The 20549-nt window shown below is 39.2% G+C and overlaps 1 protein-coding gene across 4 annotated transcripts in view; it reads left to right on the top strand.

Annotated features, from left to right (window-relative positions):
* The window catches only part of ctc1 (CTS telomere maintenance complex component 1), an 83341-nt gene extending 63004 nt beyond the window's left edge, over positions 1-20337 (top strand). For all 4 annotated transcript variants that reach the window (XM_068018101.1, XM_068018100.1, XM_068018103.1 and 1 more), the window contains 3 exons: positions 301-466; positions 3654-3783; positions 19856-20337. In XM_068018101.1, coding sequence (XP_067874202.1) covers positions 301-466; positions 3654-3783; positions 19856-20001 — 442 coding nt within the window. In that variant the 3' untranslated portion in view covers positions 20002-20337. The remainder of the gene's footprint in view (positions 1-300; positions 467-3653; positions 3784-19855) is intronic.
* Positions 20338-20549: the final 212 nt, after the last annotated feature.

The following is a 20549-nucleotide window of genomic DNA, read 5'->3' as shown; positions in this document are numbered from 1 at the left end:
CTGAAGTTACCAATTAAAACACGATTCTCTACAGTCCTTGTTGCTGATCATCTACAAACAGAATCACGAGGAAATTGAAGACTGAATTATGTCACTTGCAAAAGCCTAATAACCCACATGACTCATACTTCGAGTAAACTGCTCAAATTTTCCCATTTTGCTTAGTGGTGGGCTTCTCAACTAAGTTTTCTTTCTGCATGTACAGATTTGCACAAGGAAAAGGGTGTTGGTGTTTATGGTGGCCTGTGAACTGAGTTTGAGTCAATGACCAGGTTAATACTGGGAACTGTTTTGTTGCAGTGTTATTGTGGAGGATGGAACTGCTGAGGCACAAGTGCACTGTAAAGATAAACAAGTGGCAGACCTGCTGGCACTCAATTCAATCGAGTGGGAAGGACTGCAGCAACACATTGGGCCACAGGGGAAGGTGTACTTTCAGTATCAAGGCCGCACTGGACATGAACTGGTGAGTGAATGCCTTAACTTTTATTGGGATCCTTTATCCAGGATAAACGTTCTAAACTTAGTTTCAGACTTAGCTCCTTTGGATACAGAATTTCTCCTCTTCTCCCCCAACTGTCCCTTTCCCACCCCACCCCCTCTTTTCTCCCTCCCCCCCTTCCTTTTTCACTGTACATTCACAGGAATGGCACTCAATCACAGCAAAAACTTTTATTGATATAACACCGTTTCTCAAATGTTCCATAGTGCTTCACATCCATTAAGTCCAAGTGCTCCTGTTATATCTGGTAATGTAGCAGCCATTTTGCGCACAGTAATATGTCTCAAACTGAAATGAGATGGATGACTGGTTCACCTGTTTTTGGTGTTTTGAGAGAGAAATATAAGCCAGGACATGGAAATTTCCTGCTTCACTTCCCAAAAAAAAGTATTCTACAACTGGCCTCCCAATTGGTGTTGGCATTTCTGGTTAATTTCTTAATTCATGGCAGACTAGATATGTTATGATGTACCATCTTTGTCTAGCTTAACACATCCATCAGCATTTCTTGCTGATAAGTATATTTGGAGCATCGCTTGCTTTCTGAAAGAAGCTGAGACTGACAACTCTCTACTGTTCTATAGTCTTAAAAAAAAAACATGCTGAATTTCCTTGGAATCCCTGTATACCTTTTTAAAATACCAGTTTTAAAACAATTTATCCAGTTTACCATTGCGTCACCATCTGGTTATCATGTCACTGAACTAGTAATCCAGAGCCAAAAACAAGAAATGCTGGAATCACTCAGCAGGTCTGGCAGCATCTGTGGAAAGAGAAGCAGAGTTAACGTTTCGGGTCAGTGACCCTTCTTCGGAACTAGTTAACTGTGCTTCTCTTTCCACAGATGCTGCCAGACCTGCTGAGTGATTCCAGCATTTCTTGTTTTTGTTTCAGATTTCCAGCATCCGCAGTATTTTGCTTTTATTTTAGTAATCCAGAGATCCTGGCTAATGCCCTGGAGACATGGGTTCAAATTCCACCACAGCAGCTGGTGGAATTTAAATTCAATTAATGAATTGAAAGCTAGACTCCGTAATGGTGCCATAAAACTATTGATGGTCATAAAAACCCGTCTGATTCACTAATGTCCTTTACGGAAGGAAATCTGCCATCGTTACCTGGTCTGAACTATATATGACTCTAGTCCCAAAGCAATGTGGTTGACTCTTAACTGCCTTCTGAAATGGCCTAGAAAGCCACTCCTTTGTCAAGGGAAATTCAGTAAAAAAAAAAATTATGGTGGAGCATTGTGTATTGTGGTTAAATTTCATCCACATTCATTTTGCTACTTAGTCATGTTTCATAGCCACAGTGTTTGACCTAATATTGGTAGAATTTAATGTGAAGTAGAAAGCTTTGAATGCTATGGTTGCTAACATAAAGCCTGTTTGTGCTAGGGCACAGACAATTTTCCATGATAACTTGTTCCAGGTATCAACCAGAGCAATTTATGGTGACTGTCCTTGCACTTTAGGACATAGTAGGGTGTCTAGGAACTCACTTGATGATCGATAATTGGGAAATTTTATGACATTAAAGCTGCTACATAAAATGCAAGTTGTTGTTGAAACCATTTGTTGAAAGTTGAAGAATTTATCTTCTCTTCACACTGGCTAAAACATGCTATACAGTGGAGCACCAAGAGCATACACTTTCCTGTTTTCTCATTTTAAAACAATGAAATCTTGAAAATAAATAGCTCTTAGAAATTTTATTCTGTTCACCCTATCCCTGAGACAGCTTGTCATCTTGCTCTTCAAACTATACCCCATTCCTTTAAAGTGCTACTTCCTAAATTCATGGAAGCTAATGTTAATTCTTAAAACATAGTTAATCTTGAATGTCCTGGCCTAATCCATGTATGGGTTTCAGCATCTTCATTGCAGCATTTTATTAGTTTTACATGCTTCTGGAATTTTGTACTAGGACACATTGGTGAATCATTCACCATTTCCTGAAACACAATATGGCACCATGTTAATAAGTTACAATTATATGGTCTCTTGCCAAAGTTGTTCATGACTATCTGACTTTCTGTCAAATCACACTGTGCTGCAGGTGATTGCTCACCTTCCACATCTTTTCCTTTTTCATCTCCCACTCCATTCATCATATTGATGGCTTGCTCCTAGCATCCACCCTATCCAGTTTTTTGCTGATGGTTTCACTCCACATGAACTGACCTCTTCAGATTGCTTGCCTTCAGTGTACCCATTCTCCAGTCCCCTCAAGTGGTTGATTACACCATATCATTAATCACGTCCATGACTTTCAGTGGGACCATGAAAGTCTTTTCTCCAGAGAGTGAGTTCTTTGTTTCTGTTTCTTGCAGGGCTAACCAACCTCTCCTGCATTTGGTTCTACCCTTAGTCCCACTTTACTAACATTCATGCCTTTTATCCTTGGATCTCAAATGGAACTTTAATTTCCCTTTCTAAAGCTATCTTAAAATAATTTTCTGCTTTTGTGCCAAATGCATCTTTTCAGCAAGTCTTAACTTTGCATACATAACAGTGAATATAATTCAACAGCTAATTAATTCATTGGCTGTAAAACACTTTGGATGTTCTGAGGATATTAAAGATGCTAAGCAAATGGAAATTATTTTTCTTTCTGTTAAGTCTTGAACATTGTTCCTATATCTGAGTTAGCTTCTCTAACAACTCTTTGACACTCCTGAACTCAGTGCAAGAAAATGTTGTCCAGCAGTCTCTCATCTGCAGCCTACACTACTCTTTTCTATCTCCCTCTCCCTCTCTCTTTCCCTCTTCCTACCACGCATATCCTCATCGTCAGTGTTGTTCCTTCAGACTTTTAAACTAAGCCTGGCATTACCAAATCACAGGTTGCTGCTTTTCTCTTTTACTCTTCAACCTTGCTGCTTATCTTGTGTAATGGGTTTGATCCTCCATTTTTGTTTTCCAACAGCAAAGAAATCTATTATGCTTTCTAGGAATAAATGGCATTGTGTTAATGTAGTTCCTTTTTTGAAGCCAATTGTTTTAAGTGTGATTAGCCTATATCAGAATGCTTGGCATTCTGTTAAATGGATGAACAGACTCAAAGATTTTAGAAAATAATCACATATAATCAGCTGTGCTACAGTCTGAGTAATGAGAGCTTAATTGATCTTTGTTTCTCTAAATTGTAGCATGAAGAGAATACTGGAGATGTCCTAATGCAATACCTTGGAGCAATCTGTACTAGCACCATTGTCTGCAGACCCATTCAACTTGCCTTCAGATTTGACTCAAGAGGCAAACCCAAGATAGGACAAACTGGTAAGTTGCCCTGTTCTCATTTTTCTACATGGGTGTTTGATGCAAAACTGTGAGGGGATGGGGATGATGGATGCAGAAACAACCATTGGTTTTACACGCTACCCATAAGAGGAACTCTTAATATTGGTTGTTCATCTCTATTGGTATTCTCTATTTGCAGTGCTGTTGATCTGCATCTCACTACTTCCATGCTAATTGTCATATTTGGCTGAGTCTAACCCTTCTGTTCATTTTATAAAAATGAAATTGACAAGTGTTGCTTCATTTCCTACTGACTCAGCCAAAAGGGTCTTTCTGTAAAGCTGTTCGTATAGCTTTGTATTTTTAGCAATGTTAAAATGTAATTTGGTTAGTTTTTGTTATGCCACAAACACTCAGCTGTTTCAGCAATATATTAGAACCAAGAAATTTAAAACAATCTTTCGTATTCAGTCCAGTTAATGCACTGGACTATAATCTTGCCATGAGCTCAAACATTTGTACAGTGGAACATATGACTTGCCTAAAATTTGAGATTTGTAACACAGTAATCTTTTGTTACAAAACTCTTTGATATACACCACGATCACTGATAAAACATGTGTGGCTCGTTTGTTCATGAAGAATCCACATGAACTGTTGTGTACCATGCTTTATGTATGATTCCCAAACACATCTAGCACTTCATTTAAATTTGGCCATTTTCATTCTTTATAACTGTTCTACTTTTATATGTAAAGCCCAGAGATATCAGATTGCTGTAATTTGTCAAGGCATCAAATAAGCAAGGTTCTACTGTAAAGCTTGAAACCTGTGGTCCTAGGATTGGTAATATGTTGAGTATTTCAGTTCTTGATTATAGTGTGCACCACTTCAAATTTCTTATTGCTTTTTTTTTGTTGGTATGGATGTAAACAGACTGCAGATTTTCTTTTGTTCTGTAGCTGTTAACTTACAGCATTAGAGGAGCTTGTGACTGTAGCAGCTAGGGGGTGTCACAACTTTGTGATGTGGTGCAGTGCATCTTGATCTATTAAACCCATAAGTATCTCTCTTTAGCCTGGTGTAGCACTCCCTTATTCAATTGATCAGTGTGACACCAGCCCCTTGGGCAAATGAGGTGGTGAAAAATCAGGGTTTCTATTCCTTTATTGTTGGGTCAGCCCAGTTGCAAAGCACTTATTTGTGGATAAAATTAGTTTTGGCCATGATGCTGTCTACAGTTTAATAACCTGCCAACACTGAGCTCGTGCATGAAGATCGGCTGCTTGGGTGAGGTACAGGGGGGCAGCCAAAGCCCATGAAGCAGCACTAGCAACATTTGATGCTTCACAAAGGGAGAGAAGTAGTGGTGGGGAAAAAGGTTTGTTTCCCTATTGTGGCATGTAATAACTTGTCTGTTGATCATAGTAAGACGACACTTTTTGGGAACAATTAGTCATTTCTGAAATTTCTCTCCCTTCCCCCTCGTTTCCTAAAGTGATTTTTCTCCAGCTCCTTGTTTGTTTTTGCACACGATTTCACACACTGGTGTGTTTCCAGACATTTCCCTATGCTGTTTTTGTACAGGTTGCTGAAACATGCATGAGAGCATAGTATTTAGATTGACTTCTATTTGACCTGGAGTGTTTTGTCACCCTCCTTCAGTGGAAGCTCATTTGCTCCACTTAGCCTCTTTCCAGAAAGTATGCTTCAGATCAAGAACTTATCATGTAGAGATTTCTGAGAAGAACTCATGTCCATCTTTGTGTGTTTTAATTTATTTTCCACTTTTCCTTTTAATGGTGACATCCCTAAACTTACAAGGAATGACTTAGGCATGAAAATGTTACTGGAGCTGCTTTGGAATTTATAAGCTTTGATTTTCTTCAACTGAAATTTGTTAAACCCAAGTTGAAACATTGCACATGATTAACAGTTGAAAGACTGTTAAAGTTGTCTGAAGAGCTGGAGTTTTTTAATTAATTAATGGTGAATGTAGATATTAATTTCATTTTGCATTTGTTTACACGTTAAACTTGCCCAGGTTTTTTAAATCTAATTTTATTTGAGCAGACAACTTGGGGTGAAATGTGTACTATCACAATTCCAAATTTTGTTGCTTGACGGTCAGTTTTGAGGTACTTTTTCTTGTCTCTATTTTCAGCAATACTGAAATATGTCAGAGCTTTTCGTCTTGCACTCATCAGGACAATTCACAAGAATACCAATGTAAAGGAAAGCAACAACGTCATACTGTATGAGAAGAGAGTGCTGATTGGTTGGCAAATGGACTCATTGGTAGAGGCATTGCCATGAAGAATGCACCGGTTTACAGTTAACCGCCAAGCTTTGTTTGAAATTTAAACCAAGCAGCTCGACTGGTCAAGGCATTGCCGTGAGGAATCAATTAACGAATGGCTGTCACTTATTTGGTTTAGCTGAAATGGGCGCAATGTGTGTACATGTTCTTTCTGTCTGTAAAGAACAGGGCCCTGTGTATTAATATATGTAGCTGCCTGGTTTAAATTTCAAACACAGCTTGGCAATTAACTGTCAGTCACCATAAACTGGTGCATTCTCCATGGCAATACCACTACCAATCAGAGTCCATTTGCCAACCAGTCAGCACTCTCTTCTCATACAGTATAAAGTTGTTGCTTTCTCTTAGTTTGGCATTCTTACGATTTGTCCTGATGAGTGCAAGATGAAAAGCGTTGACAACACGTCTCTGTTTGCAGCAATACTCAAGTTCTGTACTGACAAACAACTAATTTCTTATTTCCTTTGAGGCAAGTTACGGCAGTGAATTTGATGCATTGTATTGGCAATGCAAGTGGACTGGATAATTGTCTCAAACCATTAGGGCATCTTTTATTGCGATGTAGATATTAATGTTATTGAGCAGGGTGTCCTGTTTTACTTGCTTAGGAATGAGGGGATTAATTACCCACTGGGTGGTGATGAAGCCTATGAAATCTGTAGGTTACATAGGCTGCATTTGGGGTGTTTTCCATAAATTGTCAACTTCAAGTAGCGATTGACTTGGATTACTAGCATTAGCTAGATTTTTCATTTGCTGTGTGGACTAGTTTGGTATTCATGGTGCGAATACCTTCATGCTGTCTAAAAATTTTACTGGTAGTGGGTGTATACTTTTTTTTAAATCGAGGAAATTTGGGCAGCTTCAGCCAGATTGAAGTCCTGCAGTGAGTTTTGTGTTCTCTTTATCTCCAAAAACAAAAGACAAAAACTCAATCAGTAAAGGAGGAATGAATTCCCATTTATATTGCACTCTTGGCCTCTGAACATTCCAGAATGCTTCACAACCAATGAATTTGTTTTGAAGTCTGGTCACTGTTGTAACATAGCAGCCAATTTGCTCACAGCAAGCTCCCACAAACAGAACTGCAATAATTGACCAGATATTTTATTTGTGATGTTGGTTTGAGGATTAAACGTTAGCCAGGACACCGAGAACTACCCTACCATTGGTCACATAGTGCAACTTTGCTTCCCCCTGAGGAGGCAGATTTGGTTTAAAATCTCATTTGAAACAAAGCACCTCTGACAGTGCAATACTCCCTCAATACTGTGCTCAGGTGCCAGTCTCTGCTATTGCACTGAAATGGCAAAATCAAAGTCACAAATGACATCCGCTGTGACTGACTGTGGTGCTCTATCCATTCTCATTCCTTAGCCTGACAACAGTCTCTGACAGTGACCGCACCATTCTCCTCTATTGGCTGGATGAGTGAGACTGTCCTCGTTTGGTTTTACTCTTGCCTATCCAGTCATAGCCAGAGAATCTCCTATAATTGCTTCTTTTCAGATCCACACCATAACCTCCCCCAAGGATCTATCCTTGGTTCCCTCCTATTTGTTATCTACGTAACTGCTGCTTGGCAATGTCATCCAAAGACATGATGTCAGGTTCCATGTGTATTCTGAAGATAACCAGCTCTCCCATCGTCTTATCTCTCTCAGCAGCTATCTCTATGTTGATAGGCTGCTTGTCTGACATGCAGTCTTGGATGAACCAAAATTTCCTTCTATTAAACATTGCAAAAACTGTGAAATCATTTTCTATGGTTCCTGCCAAAAACTCTGTTCCTAGCCACCAAAAGCAACCCCCTACTTGGCCACCATCTTGGGCTGAACCAAGCCGTCCACAACCATAGCATACGATTTACCCTGAAGCTGAGCTTCCAAACCCGTATACTTTACATCACAAAGATAGCTCCGTGATATCACCTGTTTCTACCTCCAACCATTTGCTTTTGTTGCCTCCAGACTCAACTGCTCTTCTGGTTGGCCTCTAAAATTGAATTCCTCCAAAGCTCTGCTGTCCATATCCTACCTCACACCAAGTCTTGGTCATCCATCACCTTGTGTTTGCTGAGTTACATTGGCTGCTGCCTCAATTTTAACATTCCCATCCTTGTGTTTAAATTTCTGCATAATCTTGCCCCTCCCTTTCTCTCTAACCTTCTGCAGCCCTATAACGCTACAAGAACTTTGCATTCCTCCAACACTGACCTCTTGTGCATCCCCACTTTTTTCTCCCCACTGTTGGCAGCAGTGCCTTCTGCCGTCTATGCCTCAAGTTCTGGAATTCCCTTCCCAAACCTCTTCATATCTGCACCCCTCTCTTGTTTAAGACGCTTCTTAAAACCTACCTCTTTGACCAAACGCGTCCTAACGTCTACTACTTTGGCTCAATGTCGAGCTTTGTATGATTATGCTCCAGTGAGGTGCCTAGGGGCATTTTACTGTGCTAAAGGCGTGACATAAATGGAAATTGGTGTTGTAGACTATGATGTCTGGTCTCTAGAGTGGATGTTGAACCCACAGCCTTCTGACTCCGTGTGCTACCATTGAGCCAAGGTTAACACCCTTGGGTAGGAAAGCAGCTTTCATTACCTTGGTACAAAGTAAGTCTACAGCTTGTTCCTGCTGACTAAATTTAAACCATGAATGTTGTATGGACGTTGTTTTCTTCCTTAAGAGTAAGTCAGTACCCATTAACACGAGAGATGACAGTAGAATTGCTAGCCAAAATATTGCTATGCGATGGTGTAATATATTGGAGCATTTGACACCCGAGAGATTTTGGGTTGTAGGTTTGTGCTGAGTCTGTTCTGGATCTTGGACATGTTGGAGAATATTACTCAATTAGGTGGCCAGGTTTTTTTCCTGGGAGCGAAAATTGAGAGAGTGACATCCCATAGCTAATCCTGCACGCCATCTTAGCAAATGGTACAGGTGGAGATCTAGGAGTAGGTCACCTGCCTGCCCTTTGATAAACACGTCAAAAGTTTGATACAGGAGGAGGCCTTATGCATTGTGCTTGTGCCATTGCTAACCTCTCCACGGGATCTATCTAAGGTAATTTTCATGTTCATTTCATGGATCTTTTTAATGCAACATTCTTGTATTTTCTAATTCTTCGTTAAATGACATGATTGACTTGAAGGAAAATGAGTTTAAATAGCAGCTTATCACATATCTAGGTGCTTCGTGTACAATCAATTACCTTTTTGAATTGCAGTCACTTATGTAAGCACATGCAACAGCCATTTTGCGCACAGCGAGCTATCATAAATACCAATGAAATAAATGACCAGTTGTTTGATCTGTTTGACGTAGTAATGTTGACTCTGACATCAACAGAACACTCTAGTCTTTTGCAAATAACGCCATAGGATTTTTAATGTCCACCTGAACCAGCAGACTGAGTCTTGGTTTAATGTGTCATCCAAGAGATAAAGCCTCTGACAGTGCAGCATTTCCTTGGCACCGCACTGAGTGTTAGATTAGATTATGTACTTAAATGTTGGAACGAATCTGGATCCTACAACCTCAGAGGCAAGAGTGCTGCCAGTTGAGCCAAACTGACACATTGGCTTCAATTGCTTTCTGTTAGTTCTTGGTGCAGGGTAAAAAAACTCCTTTGAACGCTCCTTTTTTTTTCCGTATTACTAATCTTGGGTTTTGACCCTTATTAATGATTCAACGACTGTTAGATTTTCACCATGAGACTTTGACACAAATAATTTAGAACATTTTTTATTTGATCTTCCCCTTAGCCTTCCCTGGTCAAGTCTTTTGTCTCTCATTGTAACTACATATTCTGTTAGCCCTGATGTCATTTCTAGCGAATCTGTTGCATCTTCCATGGCTGCAATATTGTTTCCATAATGCAGTGACCAAATGCTTTGTGTGATCGAACCAAAGCATTGGACAGATTCACCATCATTTCCTTGCTTTGATATTTCAAGATCCAGACTCACATTTTCTGTTTTATGTGGCTGGTTCTTCATGCAGCCCCATTTTTCAAGATCTGTATAACATAAGAACTAGGAGCTGGAGTAGGCAATTCAGCCCCTCGAGCCTGCTCCGCCATTCAATACGATCATGGCTGATCTCATCTTGGCCTCAACTCCACTTTCCTGCCCATTCTCCATAACCCTTCAACCCATTTCTCATTAAAAAAATCTGTCTATCTCCTCCTTTAAATTTGCCCAATATCCCGGCATCCACCGCACTCTGGGATAGTGAATTCCACAGATTCACGACCTTTTGAGAGAAGTAATTTCTCCTCATCTCTGTTTTAAATCTGCTACCCCTTATCCTATACTACGCCCTCTTGTTCTAGATTGCCCCACAAGAGGAAACATTCTCTCTATGTCTACTTTGTCAATCCCTTTAATCATCTTATATACCTCAATCTCCTCTCATTCTTCTGAACTCCAGAGAGTAAAGGCCTAAAGTGCTCAATTTCTCTTCATAAGACAAGCCCCCCATTTCTGGAATCAATCTAGTGAACCTCCTCTGAACTGCCTCCAATGCAACTACATCCTTTCACAAGGGGACCAAAACTGTACGCAATACGCCAGGTGCAGTCTCACCAATGCCTTGTACAGTTGCAGCAACACTTCCCTACTTTTATACTCTATTCTTTTAGCAATAAATGCCAAAATTCCATTTGCCTTCCTTATCACCTGCTGTACCTGCAAACTAGTTTTCTGCGATTCGTGCATGAGGAAACCCACATCCCTCTGCACCGAAGCACTCTGAAGTTTCTCTCCGTTTAGATCATTTGCCTTTCTATTCTTCCGACCAAAATGGATAACCTCACACTTATCCACGTTAAAATCCATCTGCCAAATTTTGGCCCATTTATCTAATCTATCCATATCCACTTGTAGATTACTTATTTCTTTATTGCAACTTACTGTCCCACCTATTTTAGTGTCATCTTCAAATTTGGCTATCGAACCTTCTATCCCTGCATCCAGGTCATTTATATAGATTGTAAATAGTTGGGGCCCAAGGACTGAACCCTGTGGCACCCCACTAGTTACACCTTGCCAACCAGAAAAAGACCCATTTATCCTGACACACTCTGTGTTTTCTGTTGGTTAGCCAATCCTCTATCCAAGCTAATAAATTGCCCATAACCCCGTGTGTATTAACCTTTTGTACAGCATTTTATTAAATGCCTTCTGGAAGTCCAGATAAACTACATCTACAGGATCCCCATTATCCACTTTGCTTGTTACATCTTCGAAGAACTCTAGCAAATTAGTCAAACACGATTTACCCTTCATAAAACCATGCTGACTCTTGAACGGTACCTCTGGATCTCCCTCTTCTCTACTCCATTGAGAACCATACTAATTAAAATGTATTTCCAATCTCTCTTCCCAAAATGTACAACTTCCCATTTATTTAGATTGAACTGTATTTTTCACTTTTAATCTACCCATTCCTCTGACTCATCAATGCCTTTCTGTAGTCTCTTACATTCTTCCTCGCAGTTTGCTGTGTCAAATCAGTTATGTATGTGAAGAACAGGATCCTTGGGCTCATCTGGAACTGCAATCAAAGAACAATCTATTGAGTCATGTCTGTTTTCTCTCTTTCACCCTTCACTTTTGATACCTTTTTAGGGCGGCGCAGTGGTTAGCACTGCAGCCTCACAGCTCCAGCGACCCGGGTTCGGTTCTGGGTACTGCTTGTGTGGAGTTTGCAAGTTCTCCCTGTGACCGCGTGGGTTTCCGCCTGGTGCTCCGGTTTCCACCCACAGCCAAAGACATGCAGGTTGATAGGTAAATTGGCCATTGTAAATTGCCCCTAGTGTAGGTAGGTGGTAGGAAAATGGTGGGGATGTGGTAGGGAATATAGGATTAATGTAGGATTAGTATAAATGGGTGGTTGTTGGTCAGCACAGATTTGGTGGGCCGAAGGGCCTGTTTCAGTGCTGTATCTCTATAACTCTCTGTCTCTCTCGATGACTTTTGGGTCTTAATCTTTGGAACAAGTCCCTTACTTGGAAGCTTGTATGCACCATATCTACTGCATCTCCATTCTCTACGTCATTGCTAATTCACAACTACATATTGTACCTGATTTGGGAGACATGGAAGGAGAAGAAAATATTTTACGAAGGACCATCATTGCTCAAATTAACCCATTAAAAGCCAGTTGCTGGTGATCTTACAGATTACAGTCCAGTCCCCTCTCATCTGAGTACATTTTTTTAATAGGGGGTGAATTGAGAAGATGTTTCTCCAATTTTCTTCCCCCCTCTTTCTTCTGAAGTCACTGACTCAAGTTTAAGTTCCAAAGATGCTGGCAGTCTTCTGGTACTTTACAAGTAGCCATTCTCCATATGTGAGCCTATATAGTGAATGTTGGCAGGCTGTTCACCCAATTCTGTGCACAAATTATGCACCACGACCATTTTACGAAAGGGTCACCGAGTATTAGCATGGAGCGGGAGTCCTAACTGATTTTATTCTCCTACGTTGCCATTTGTAGCATTACTACTGCTAAAGCAGATCAACTAACTCACCATCGACTAGAAATCAAAGCCAGAGCTTGTTAATATGTATGGGTTATGCTACTCTGGTAACTTCAAGTTCTGGGACATCAGAGGAGTTAAGTAAAATTTATAAAACCTTTTTAAGTATTCCAGTTTGAGTCTGCCTTTCTTAATGGCGAGTTATGACTTGTATAGGGAGCTAATTTGGCTGTAACAGTCAATTAGTATTTTTGAACCAGTTTTTTTTTTTCTGTTGCCTTTATTTTGCACTTTTTTCCCTAATATTACTTTGTCGGCATCTTGTACATAGCTAGAGTAGACTAACGGGGTTTGAGGGTAGAGAATTAACAACTTTGACTTCCTTTTATGCTATTTAACATAATATTGGTAGCATGATCAATGTAACTTAATGCTTGTGCAGTATATAAGAAAATCATCCTTTGGGATGAGGCAAGACTATCTGTTTTGCATTTACTTTTTGTAGGTTGGTGCTGACTGAAATTATTTTTGCTTATGTTGTGGTTTGCCTGAGTTGGTTCATCCTCTTTGCCTGTTTACTGCATACGTGTGACATTGCAACCGTCTTACGCTAAATAACGTTTCATGGGTCCAAACGTTTCAGCTATGATACTTGGTTAATGTGGAGTCTAATGCCACGCTTCTATTTGAATCCAGTGTAGTGGGACATTGATTGTTCAAAGGAATGACCAGTGCACCAGATGTTTCCCATTCAAGCATAATGCTAATTTGTATGCTCTTTGGCTTGAATTCTCAATCTACACCTACCAGGATTGCCTCCAGTGGATCTTTTTAAAGACTTCATCACAAATGCTTGCTTGGCATTGGCTGTTCTGCTCACCAGTTGGCACAGTCAGTCCCCTTGATGCCATTATGCAATCTACCCTAGACAATCTTCTGTTATCTCATCATGAGTTTGGCAGCAAGAAGGATGATGGGCCAAGAAAAAGAAACTGGGCATCTTTATAACATCAGTGTGGCACTGGATGAGTTTGTTGGTTTTGGCCTAGCATGCTTCAAGATTGACAAACGTCACTTCAGAATGGATTTGCTTCACCTCATTTCCTGATATGGCCATGAATGTATGATTTCCTCACACCAACCGGTGCTGACAATCAGGACAAAGTAGAAATAAAAACAAGAAATGCTGGAAATATTCATCAGGTCTGGCAGCATCTGTGGAGAGAGAAGCAGAGTTAACGTTTCGGGTCAGTGACCCTTCTTCGGAACTGGGACAAAGTAGAGTTCTCCATGTTTTCTATGTTTCACCCCTCCCAAAAAAGTGACAATTTTCAAAGCCTTGTAGATGTGAGTCACCTCAACCCATTATCGGCTTCAGAAAGGTCTCTGTTTATTGCCATGTGTCATATTGGCATTCCCAGTCAGTCTAGCATTGCATGGATGTACCTGACTCAAAACTTGGACTCTGTTTCTATAGATCTCTTTTAATGAGGCTCCCACTTCCACAGTAGATGAGAGCTGCTGCTAAGTGGCAGGAATCTTGTGACTGGGTGTTTTCATGCTATTGTTCTAGCTATGAGTTGACAGCAAGTATTCCTCCATCCCTATTGCTAGGCTGAACCTGACCCCTTTGGCCCTGCAACGGCAATCAGATAATTGATTTAAATCAGAGACTGTCCCCTCCTTTAGCCCACTTTTTTGAACTTTTTTTCCAATTTTAAATTTATTTTAATCCTTTTGTTCATTTTATCTACCTCTGCTTAGTTCATACAAAGCCAAAGATGCAAGAATTTTTACTTTTAACTGTTCATTCTTTGTCACAGTTCTTTAACCCACAGCCCATCCTCCGCTTAAAGCCTGGCTCCCTGACCAAACTCGTCTACATGTGTCAGGGTCGGGTTCTGTATTCTACGTTCAGCTTTCGGGGTTTGGTCTGGCTGGATTGTACTATTTTGTTTCATATTGTTTTCGTTTTAATCTATGATTTTTTTTTTTCTGTTTCATTAATATGTTTGTTGGGCATTTAAAAAAAATTAAAGGACCCGGGCCCAGGTTGGCTGTTGGGTCGGGTTTTTATTTTATACATGAGCCAAACGTTATCCTCCGCACCCTTGAAAAATACTTTTAATTGTTTCCCCAGGCTTCTGGTAAAGGAAACTTGATAATATTGTGCTTGTAAATGCTGCATTGCAACATTTTAAAAGGTCGGAATTGAATAATTGTTCAGTTTCTCTCTTCAAAAGCTTGTTATAAACGAGGCATTGCTTTCGGCAGGATTAGTTGGTGAACCATCAAAACTGCTCTGAAACTTGACAACCTAATTTAGTGGGTGAAAGTTTCTCTGGTAGTTGTATATTATCAATTCCATTGGTGTGGCATTGTTGCAGTAAAGTTCAAAAGAATTCCCTTGTAGATGTGCGCTATGAATATAAATGGCTTGGTTAATTCTGTTTTCATCAGAACCCATTACCTTGTAATCATTATTTCATAGTATGACTCTGGAATCACAAATATAAGTAATGTACTTTGACTTGTTATACTTTGAAAGTGCAGCTTACTTTAGGCTTTTCCCTTTGTTATAATTTTAAAACTTCTATAATGTCAATGTTACTACACTGTTGGGGAATCCACCATTCCTAGTACAGTGAACCGTTATAATAACACTCAACTTGGCAAAAACCCACTTATCCCTGTTGTAAATTCAAAAGTTAGTTATTGATGGAAAGATTAGAGGGGAGTTGAGAATTCTTTTCACCCACAGGGTGTTGGGGGTCTGGAACTTGATGCCTGAAAGGGTGGTAGAGGCAGAAACCCTCTGCATTTATCAAAAAGGATAAGCATTTGAAGTGCTGTAACCTATAAGGAAATGGACCAAGAGCTGAAAAATAGGATTAGGCTGGATAGCTCTTTTTTTGACCGGCACAGGCACCCAAATGGTCTACTGTGCTGTAAATTTTCTATATTTCTATTAACTTACATCTTGAATCTTCAGTTATTTCCTCAAAACAAATGTACTTGTGAAGTCAATTGTCTAGTTACATTATTTAGTTTGTGTAAGTGTAAATTCTTTGCACATTTACCACAATATGCTGTATCCAATTGTGAGTTAGCAAGATAATCAGATATATTTACAGCACAGAAGGCCATTCATCCCATTGTATCTGTGTGCACTTTTTGCTACCTTGCTGTCTCACCATAGTCTTGATCTTTCTGTGCTAATTATTCAATTTTTCCTATAAAGGAATGGTGCTCTTTTGCCTGAACTACTCCCTGTTAACCATACGTTTTCAGTCTTAATTTTAAATTCATGTCCACTCATCACCGACTCCTGAAAAGAGAAGATTGTTTTAATTCCTTCTACCAAAGCTCATAATTTTAAAAACCTTGATTTAAACCTCCTCTGTCTTCTCTGCTCTAGTGGAACTTGTCCCATTTATCTCAAGTCTTTTGGCATAAATGTAGTTTCTTATTCCTGTTGACCTGGAAGCTCTGACTTTAATGACCTTGCTATGAGGTGGCCAAAACCATGTGCTAACTAGCATAATATGTTATGTATTCATCACTGCTGCTTTTTACCTTTGTGTTCTCTTCCTCTATTTCTTAGAATATGTTGCACTTAAGGCCAATTACTGTGTTTTGTTTCATTGGCAAGTCTTTAAGTTTAATCTAGTGTTGTACTGGACTTCAGATAAGTACAGTTAAGTTGTGAAAATAAATGGGAAATTAAGCAAGAAATGAAGTGAAACTTGGTTGAAGACATTTATTATGGGAGTGAGAAAGGAGAAGGATGACGCCAAAGAGCCATCTGGTCTGTACTAGCTCTATATCCCTTGATTCCCTGTAAGACAAAAAATCTATCTATCCCAGCCTTAAATGCATTCAATGATGGAGCATCCACAACCCTCTGGGGTAGAGAATTCCAAAGATTCACAACCGTTTGAGTGCAGTAATTTCTCCTCATCTCAGTCCTGAATGATTAGCCCCTTATCCTGAGACTGTGTCTCTGCATTCTCGATTCCCCGACCAGTAGAAACAATCTCTCAGCTTCTACCCTGTCAAGCCCTTTCAGAATCTTGTATGTCTCAATTAGATTGCCTCTCATTCTTCTAAACTCCAGAGAATATAGGCCCAGTTTACTCAGCCTCTCATCATATGACAACCCCCTTATCCCAGGAACCAATTTAGTAAGTTTTCGCTGCACTGCCTCCCGTGCAAGTATATCCTTTCTTAAATGTGTAGACCAAAACTGCACACAGTATTCCAGGTGCAGTCTCACCAAAGCCCTGTATAATTTTAGTAACACTTCTTTATTCCTGTACTCCAATCCCCTTGCAATAAAGGCCAACATGCCATTTTCCTTCCTGATAGCTTGCTGCACCTGCATGTTAACTTTGTGTGTTCCTTGCACGAGTACCCCCAGGTCTCTCTCAACATCAACACTTACCAGGTTCACACCTTTTTAAAAAATATTCTGCTTTTCTACTTTTACGACCAAAGTGAACAACTTCACACTTCCCTATATTATACTCCATTTGCCATCTTGTTGTCCACTCACTTAACCTCTCTATATCTCTTTGCAGCCTCTCTACGTCCTCCCCGCAGCTTACCTTTCCACCGAGCTACGTATCATCAGCAAACTTAGATGCGCTACTCCGTCTCTTCATCCAAGTCATTAATTTAGAGCGTAAATAGCTAAGGCCCCATCACTGCCTGCCAACTTGAAAATGCCCCATCAATGCTCACTCTCTGCTTCCTGTCTGTTAACGAATCGTCTAGCCACACTAATATATTACCTCCAATACCATGAGCTCTTATCATGCCTATTAATATTTTATGTGGCACCTTTATCGAATGCCTTTTGAAAATCCAGGTGTACTACATCTACTGGTTCCCCTTTATCTACCCTACTTGTTTCATCCTCAAAAAACTCTAAAATTTATCAAATAGGATCTCCCTTTAGTAAAACTATGCTGACTTGTTCTAATTATACTATGCTTTTCCAAGTGCAATGTTAAGACTTCTTTGATAGTTTCCAGCATCTTCCCAACGACAGGAAACAAAATTAATTTGGGGATTGTGATTTCAATTGACGGTAACTAAAGGAAATGTGAGAAATAAAGAAAACACAGGTAAATTAGTTAGCAAGCAAAATCCAAAGTGATGTATTAGTTATGTGTGGGGTACTGAAGGCCTGATAGGTTCTCCTTTAAAAGATAAGTTGGTAGAATTATAAGGGATGAGGAAATAAGACTTCTGTTGAATAATCAGAAGATGGAAAGAATTCAAGATTGAAATGTCAGATCCAGGCATTTAAAAAAAAAAATGTAAAAGACTTCTTTTCAATACTTGCTGGCCATGAAGGAATCACAACTGAAAGTGCTATAATCTAGGGGTTCAAATAATGACAGTTGTTGAGGCAGAATAATTGCTCTTCTGGGGGTTGCCTTGACAATAAGTCATCCTGATTGTGTTGCAAAGGCTGGAGCGTAGTCAGCAGCTGTGGTTTAAGTACATTTTCACCCTATCCAGCAGTGATCACTTTTAAATGAAAATTCTTGGTTTAGTAGGAATTGGCAAAGATAATAGCAGGTGGATCGGCACACTGACTACTGTGGGATTTCTCATTTAAGCATGTTGACCTGGCAGTTTTGCTCCAATAATGCAGATTTTGGTAATTTACTGCATGAAGACCTTACTTGTTTAAAAACCTGTAGGTCATATAGAAGAGCTTTTTTAAAACTTATTTTTAATAGTAAAGGTGAGAAATAGGCATAAAGGAAGGCTCTGAATTTGGTTTCTAAATGGATTCAAGAGCAAGGATCATTGCACAGGAGCAGATGAAATTATGAAAGGACAAATACATTTCATATGCCATTAATTTTATTGAGAGCTATTTAGTTAAGGCATACAGAACCACTGATTTGGTGATTATTGTATTGGAACATCAGTATAATAGCTCTGCAGAGTAATAAGATTGGGCTAATATTCATGATTTTCAACTCCGAGTTCCTGATGCCAGTAGTACTAGTGTTGGGGAACACAAAGGAGGCCACGTTTCCGCACAAGGAAGGTGAGATATTTTAGACTGAATGCCTTTGCTTAGGGTATTTTTCCTATATCTATTTACCTCTGGTTACAGTACAGTGTTTACAGTTCTAAGAGACTGTTTTATATCTGTGCTTTTGTTTGGGTGGAAATAAAACTGGAGAAAATCTTCCTTCACCCATCTCTTTCTCTTTGCTGCCCCTCCCCCCCCCCCCCCCCCACACACACAAAAAAAATTACACATGGGAAACTGTATTTGTTGGGCAAATTTGCCAAGTGCTGGCAAAATTCACCTTATTTTGCGAGCAGCAATACTGTGGGAAATGTACCAATATATAGAGTGCTGTCAGATAGCAATTTACTGATGGATTAAGGTGTTGGCAGTGTATATTGGAGCTGCAGTAAATCTTGCAATGTAGCATTTAATCAGAAGTTAATTATTTCTAAACTGTGCTGTGGTTACTGAGATACTAACGTGTCACTTAGTAATACTGTATTGAGCAAACTTACAGATAACCAAGAATCGATAAGTGAAGAGTTCTGGCTTGTTTGAATTTTATTGCTCAGATATCGATGAAATGCTGAGGAAGTGAGGCTAAAAAGAAATGTTGGTGCTTTTCAAAAATGTTGCAGTGTATGTTTATATTTGTGTGATAAACCATTGGTCTCTGCAAAGTATCTAAGTTAAGATGAAGTTCAAATTTGATTTTGGTTTAGATGGAATGCTATTTTCTTTCCAGAAGTAAAATAGACTGATTTTCTTCCTAAATATTTAAATTTGGTGACCGATAATTGTGGTTTTCATAACTTGTTTAGAACATTGCATCACAATATGAAAGGTAATTATTTCACATATTTTTTCTGGAAATGTGACTGTCTTCAACTAAAATGGGTTTAAGTGTGCTCAATTCATTGTTGCTCTGAAATGAATTTAAATACTGTATAAAAAAAAACTATTGAGATGTATGGAGTAACAAGGTAAAAAAATTCCAAAACCATCTGAGATGACTTCAGAATACAAGGTAAGGTGTTAAAATATTTCAACATTATGAAAGTAAATAGTTGACCTATGTAACCCTTTGGATGTGTTGATCACAAACACAAAGGAAAGCTAGATTCAATCACAATAGAAAATACCTTTGTCTTGTGTTACCAAATAAATATAAAACTTGTCAGCTAGACATTGCCAGTATAGGTTCTAAAGTGTCTGTTCCTGCAATGCCAATATATCAACACCAAGATTTTCTCTTTCTTAAAAAGAAACCTTTCAACTGAGGACGTTTACATGTGGAGATCACCAGTATATGACCAAGATGGCACCCACCTTATCTTTGACTTGTTTGGACATAAAGGAAGTGGACTATCGAATGCTTTGCCACTGGGCAAATGATAGATTGATCCAATAGCATGGTATTGGAGTGCATTAACTATGCAACTGTAGACCAAGAAATAATCCCTCATGTGAATCAAGAGAATTGACTTTGTTGATGTTTACAAAAGTGTTGCAAGCTGTGAAAATAATTGATGCACCACCGCCTGTTGAGAAAAGCATCTTTTTATCAAGCTGATTTAAATTGATTGGTTTTACTCTATGCCGCTACAAAGCAATATTTTAAATTGCTCCTTATAATTAAAAAAAAACTCAATTGTAAAAGACTAATTTTGTTTGAGTATCATTCTGTTTGACCTCCATTTGTGTGTATAATTTATTTCAAAATAAACTTATTTTATTTCAACATTAATTGGCTGTGTGCTTTCTTAATTACTTCTCAAAAGCATTTTTCACAAATGTTACAAAAGAAAGTATTAGGTGTGGAATAGCTAATAATTTGTGTGCACCTCAGCATCCCAAAGGCAAGTCTAATGACAGGGTGACAGTTTTATCATACTTAAATCATAATTTTGGTGATACTCGGTCAAAGGTGATTTTATAGTGCTCATTGTAGTCAACAAA

This window comes from Heterodontus francisci, chromosome 38 (assembly GCF_036365525.1).
Source record: "Heterodontus francisci isolate sHetFra1 chromosome 38, sHetFra1.hap1, whole genome shotgun sequence".
NCBI classification, from domain to species: domain Eukaryota; kingdom Metazoa; phylum Chordata; class Chondrichthyes; order Heterodontiformes; family Heterodontidae; genus Heterodontus; species Heterodontus francisci.
Note: the sequence above shows the minus strand (reverse complement) of the source record. Positions and strands in the feature narration are given on the sequence as shown.